At 30.6% G+C, this 6804-nt stretch overlaps 2 protein-coding genes across 2 annotated transcripts; one reads left to right on the forward strand and one right to left on the reverse strand.

The window, feature by feature from the left end:
* The first annotated feature begins 1342 nt into the window (after positions 1–1342).
* On the forward strand, positions 1343–4317 carry LOAG_11379 (hypothetical protein). Its single transcript, XM_003146899.2, has 7 exons — positions 1343–1567; positions 1732–1907; positions 2265–2462; positions 2617–2748; positions 2937–3065; positions 3403–3629; positions 3843–4317. The coding sequence occupies exons 1-7, from the start codon at positions 1534–1536 to the stop codon at positions 3967–3969; spliced, it is 1023 nt and encodes a 340-aa protein (XP_003146947.1). The 5' UTR covers positions 1343–1533; the 3' UTR covers positions 3970–4317.
* A 1648-nt stretch (positions 4318–5965) lies between these two features.
* Positions 5966–6268, reverse strand: LOAG_11380 (hypothetical protein; the record flags this gene model as incomplete). Its single annotated transcript, XM_003146900.2, has 1 exon — positions 5966–6268. A coding segment is annotated over one exon (303 nt), but the record flags the coding sequence as incomplete, so codon positions are not given.
* Between the last annotated feature and the right edge of the window lie 536 nt (positions 6269–6804).

Genomic DNA, 6804 nt, shown 5'->3' on the forward strand with positions numbered 1-6804 from the left:
AATAATAATAATAATAATAATAATAATAGCATTCACTATCAGCAACATTTTGATAACATTATTATCATAGATTAAATTTTTAAATAAATAAATCCAGCATTTACTAAATAAAATTAATTCATTAATTTATCTGATAAATTCCCATACATCGTAATATTGTCCTCTTTATTCAAGTCAGCTTTTTTTTTCTTTTCACAAAAGACGAATTCTTCTTAATTCAAATAAAAATAACTTCTCACATTTGAACTATCATTTTGTAGCTTTTGAAAATTCTACAAAAAAAATAAAATTGACAGAACACTTATTTTATTAATTATTTTTATTAAATTGAAGCAGATTGCTTTTTTGGCAAAAAAAAACTAATTAACTAAGGTGTAAATGTAAATTTCGTGTAAGTTGAAAACAAAATGGAAATTTAATTTAATCTAACAATTGCTACCATCAAACTTCAATAAAAAGTTTGAAGACTTTTTTTTTCTCAAACAACCTTTCCTGAAATCCATTGTACTTCAAATGATTTCTTGTTTGATAAATCAAATGGTATCGAAAAAGATTCGGAAAATAAATCATATTAATATAGTAAAGTTTTTCCGTTTGCAGTGAAATTGATGAAACGCTTGAGGACATGAAACTATACGTATCCCATAGGTCAACAAAAGATATCATTAAGGATGGAAGTCTACGTAGCATCAGCTAGCCTTTTACATATTAACATCGTACGCATAAATTTATGAGATTATGTTATAAAAATTTATGTAACAATGTATGATGCAATAATATGAAGACTTGGGTCAGGTCATAACCCCGGTCAATTTGAAATCAATTTGACCGCTGGTCAAACAGTAGCAGCGATAGGCCGAGAAGTATTCCACGGCTGACCTTCTCAGCTGAGTTAAAATTGGATAGGTGACTATTGAGGTGGGTGGTTTTGCGTGTTGTCGAAGGAGTTACGGTGATATTTTGATGGTCGACCCGGTTTAACCTGTCCAGACTTCACGCAATCGAGTAATCCTAGACTGTATAATCCGGGAAAATTAGATCACAGATTGTGGTACTTGGCCTAGTCCGCCCGTATTAACCATTCAGGGGAGAACGTTTGAAACAGATGATAATCGAGAGTGTAATCATTTTGTTTGATAATTCAGTGATTCCTATAATAGGAAAGGTCAACATGCCATTATCAGGAAATTTGCTGCACTGAATGACCGGAAAAGGAAAATCATATAATTTAGAAAATGATGCAGGTTATCATCAACTGCTGGGTATTTACAGGAGATTGTATGTTATAGATATTCTGCATAATAATTAAGGATTAAGAAATTCCATTAAATAAGTTATCATACATTTGTAACCGTAGTGTGGCTAGTGATTGCAATCTTCCCTGTTCCAGTTTATCGTACCCAATTTCTGCTTATATCTATTTCATTCATTTATCCACTTGTTTATATCTTTTCACCTATGCAGTTATTCATTCAGCTCATCTATCCGTTTATGTACGAATTGTCCGCTCTGTATGATTGAACGTCCAGAAAAATGGCTCAGAAAATGGCTTCGGCTCGGAAGACAGGTTGTTATCGTCTTTTTTTTTCCGTTTTTGTATTTTAACCCAAACATGTTTTCATTTGTATACTTCTTTATAGGCATTTTCTTAAGTGTTGTCACATTTTTATAAATGGAATAAAGTCGAATAGTTTAAGAGAATAAACATGGAAAGTAATTGACAAATTATAGATGTGAGAAGTGAATTAGAAAGTATTGGACGATGTTTGGAAGGTGAAGAATTGGTGAAAGCGTTGATGGAACGAGTTTTGGCAACTGAGGAAGAAAAGACTACTCTGGCAAACAAGGTTGAAGAGCTATCGAAAATGCAGAAAATGGCTACCAGTCTAAGGAAACAAAATGAGTTGGTGAGGAACCAGTAGATATATTCGATTGTAGCATCGTATATCTTCCCATCTCAAATCATATTATCTCATATAGGCGATGTAAATGTATCTCGAACTCATTCACCCATCTCTTATACTTTTTAATAATATTTCCTCTAACTGTAAATTTTTTCAGAAGTTATCACCATATCAGTCCATTTTTGTTCATACCAGTATTTTAGTCTATTCTGAAAATTTTTCACGACAGTTCCTTGGAACAGATGTTCAAATGATGTGAGAGAAGATGGAGGCCATCTGCGTCAGAATGTAAAAATGTAATTGCAGGAAGCAAGGCATCCATAAAGTATCGAGGAAATATCCATTTATATCTCATTGTAGTTAACCAAGAAAGTGGAAACAGTTGAGGGAGTATTAATGAAGACCGAACTAGCGAAATCGAAATTGGAAAATTTATGTCGAGAAATGCAAAAGGCGCAACGGAAAGCACACGAGGAACATGTAGAGAAATTACGTGAGTTGGAAAGAAATCGTAAAGATATGATTGAACAGTTCAAAGAATCAGTAACCGGAATTCAGGTAAACAGTATTTCGAATCATTTTTTCAAACTTTGGCAGGAAGTCGAAAAGAGGTAAGATTGAGGAATTTGTAGTTTGCCATGGAATCTTTCTCAGTAATTGTTACAAGTACTAATCTCTCTTTCCTTTCTTTAGCTTATTACTGCTTATTAAGAAATCGATGGAATCGGGACGAGAAACATCAGAAAAACTAACAAACGACAATGCAGTGCTGTCGGAGAAATTAAAAGTTTTGGCACAAGAATATGAAAACAGGGTGGCTGAGCTTTCGAAACAGTTTACCGAAGTATGTCAGAAATATTTCCGCAGATTCATCATCAGGTGTTGGTGTTCTCGATTGACGAGTTAATTTTCGTTAGTTGAGACTGATTATTTAGATAAGATTATTTCAAAATTAAGGAATGAGATTTTCGATAGCCGCTGGAATATTCTCATGTGTCATTGTATTTCACGCTTTCGTATACGTTATTGCAGAAAACGGAGTACTGCGAAAAACTGACAGCGGCTCGTGACATGGAAGTGGAACTATATAAAACAAAGCTTCAGGCTGCTGTATTGGATACACAAAAATGCACACAAGAAAAAATACAGTTACAAAGCGAGGTTCTTTGTTTGCTTCACCAGTCACCTTGTAGGTGAAAGGGTTTATCATAATTAGGAAGTATTCCTGACTAGTGGACATAATCGAAGAAAAAAACCTTAATTTTATATTTTTGTAGTTCTTCTATCTTATTTCTACATAGTTTACAGTTATCTTACTTTAGTCAGTTATGTAGAGACACATCATATGCTCCTGCACTTCATTAGCACAGGTCAGTTCTTAGTCAGTTGTCTCTTGTGCTAATGAAGTGCAGAAGCATATAATGTGTCTCCACATAATTGACTACAATGAATAATTAGCCAAAAAGATTTAATAAAACTTTCCATCTCCTATTTGCAGTTACTAGCTCGTGAACAGAAAATGAAGGAAGTCCTCGAAGGAGAGAAGGCAATGCGTGAACAGATCGATAAGTATACAAAGAAATATAATGAATTGCATTTAAGTCTCAATAATTCGAATGAAACATTTGATAAATTTCGACGTGAAATGGAGCGTATGAATTCAAACGTTATCAAGGTAGAGAAAGATGCGCGAAAGTGGAAAATAAAATATGACGAAACTGCTCAGTAAGTTTTCTTCTTAGTATCTATAATTTAACTTCAGAAAACGAGTTCCTCATATAGCTTTTGAAAAAAACTTCAGTGATTCTGTAATTTGGATATGGTCAAATAAGTTTTTATTTTGTTTTTAGTCAAAATATCTTGGCATTTTTATTACTAATAGAGAGAACAGATCCAGCGTATTCATAGCCTATTTCTCATGCCAATGGATTATTTCAGGGCTTTGGCTGCTGCAACTTTGAAAGTTAAAGAAAGTGAAGATTTATGCGCATTAAAAGATCGACAACTGCAACAACTTCAGAATTTGTGTCGCACTTTAAAATCTCAAATTCCTAGTAACCAGTGATGTGCTTATAAAAACACTCATTTTCATGCCTTTTTTCCTCTCTTTAAATTCTCACTAAAATTTCATCCGAGGATATATCAGTCTTTATCTTCATTTGATCCGCCAAGCATTGAGGGAATGAATTTAACACACCAATTGTGAGAACTTGTATCATTATGCACAGTCTTTCAGAAGTCAAACTTCTACACTCTTTCAATAGTTACTTGTTTATTGCATTTATTCAGCACTGTACTGTTTTTAAAAAGCATTGAGTGCTAATCATTTTAATGTTAATATTTATTATGAAGTGCTTTTCACTGAAACTCTTTCAATTTGTTTGATTCGAGCTAGTGATCAGCAGCAAAAAACATCCATGCTTCACAATACTACCATTTCATTAATACGGCGACAACTTGCTGTTTTTCATCATAACTTGCAAATAAGGTATGATATGCTCGCATGTAGCACATTTGTAAATTGTCCTATTAAGCTTGGTTTGTGCCATAAATTGATTTCCGCCTTATATTCAATCAACAGAACTCAATGAATCCGGAAATATGGGGATTAAAGATTTATGGAAGCTGGGTACTTTTTTTTGGGAGGGGGAAAGCAAAAGGACGATTTTTTTTCTTTTTTTTTGCCAAATTGTTTAAATGATTCGATCAAATTCACCTGCCAATAGCAAATTATGGGTTCGAAATTTTGTAATTATCCACTCTTACCAATGAAAAACATAGGATAATTGCTAAAATCCCGTTGCAACATGCAAATTCAAAGGCATCAAATGGTAGTCAGTTTATTCTTAGTAAAAAAAAAAACCTGAGAGTTCCAGATGAAAGGGAAATATTTTAATGAATGCATTTCGCTGCTTTATTAATGCATTAGTGAGAGATACTTCTTTTCCGTTCATCTCGATCAACATATATTAACAATGCCTTCTGAATTTGATTATGAATTCTAATAATTGTCTTCTATCTCATTCCTTCTTATAAATCATTTTAAAAAGTTTTTCCAAACTCCATTAATTATCTTTATAACTTAAAACTTTTCAATAATTTTTTTTTTTCTAGGATATCTTAAATAATACAATACATATATTTCTATGCATTATCATAATTAGAAAATCGAAATTTAGGAAAAATTATAAAATTTCTAATTTAAAACATATTAAAAATAGCAAAGTAATAATGATTGATTGTTTTGGGAAAATTGTTGAAAAAAAAAAAAAAGGGAAAAGAAAAGTTTAAGATTGCTTTCCTTATAACAAAATGAAAAAAAGATAACATTTATGACGGATGGTCTTTCAATTTCTTTTTTTTTTTTTTTTTTTTTTAATGACATTTAATTTTCTATATTTTGCAAAACTAAAAAGAATTATCATTTATCAAAAATGGGACATTATAACATGAAATGTGTATCAGTAAAGAATAGATAACTTATTATATTTTAATACCATAACTTTATCATAATTCTTGAAATTCATGATCCTTAATAGCTTAACTTTATCATAATTCTTGAAATTCATGATCTTGAATGGCTTAACTTTATCATAATTCTTGAATTTCGTGATTTTTAACAACATAATTTTATCGTAATCTTTATTAAATATAATCTTTTCTATACTCATATGAATACTTATCATATTTATTGTACTTATCATACTTATCATATCTACACTCATATGAATACTTATCATATTTATTAGTGTCAAAGCAAAGGTACACTTTTATCAATTATAAACATCATTTTTTTAATTATAGTTATGAGTATTTTTTATTATACTATATATATATATATATATATTTTGATTATAATACTTTTTGTTAAAGTTATATTCTTATCACTGCTATCAGTTATAGTTAACTTTGATTTCTTCTATCAATTATAGCTATACTTTTATCACTGTCATTAATTACTATTATGGCTTAACTTAGTTACATTCATTTTCATCAGTTATCAATTTCTGTTAGTTATCAATTTTTATCAATTATCAATTACAGATTATTTGGTTTTGCTTTCAGTACTTCAAATATCTGCCTTTGTATTTTGAAATGACAGAACGGGTGCTGCTGCTAGTTATGTAAACGTGTGTGTGTTTGTGTCTGTGTCTGTATGCGTATGTGTGTGTGTCTGTGTCTGTGTCTGTATATGCGTATGTATGTGGTTGTGTGTATGTATGTGCGTGTGTATTGTGTATGTGTGTGTATGTGTGTGTATATGTATGTATGTATGTATGCTTGTATGTAGAAGCGTTTATTTTGCTGTTATTGATAATTCTAGCGTGCAAGCTCGTTGCATACATATTCATAAAAATTTTATTCTACTTTTAAATTACCTTAAATAATTTATTATAATATTATTTGTTGTATGTAATATTACAGTATAAATGCATGTATAAAAGTGATAAATATTTTAATCAATAAATTGTATAAATTGCGCCGCCATATATTCATCAATGAGACAATTTGCATATTTATAAAATGATGAATATTACAGTGTTTATCAATCAATGAATGCAGTTATCATTGGATGTGAAGTGTTTGTAGAAGATATTATCATAAATTAAAATTTTATGCAAGAAAAAAAAATATGGAAACAAATGAGAAACAAATAACTTTTTGTATCAAACGAGCTATTTTTAATCAGGTCAAGTTTGTTACATATTTGATCCTATGAGTTATTATTTTTAATCAGGTCAGGTTTAGTACATATTTGATCTTATGGGCTATTTCTAATCAGGTCAAGTTCGTTACATATTTGATCTTATGAGTTATTTTTAATCAGGTCAAATTTAGTACCTATTTGATCTTATGAGTTATTTTTAATCAGATCAAGTTTAGAAACATATTTGATCTT

Source organism: Loa loa (assembly GCF_000183805.2).
Source record: "Loa loa unplaced genomic scaffold supercont3.957, whole genome shotgun sequence".
NCBI classification, from domain to species: Eukaryota; Metazoa; Nematoda; class Chromadorea; order Rhabditida; family Onchocercidae; genus Loa; species Loa loa.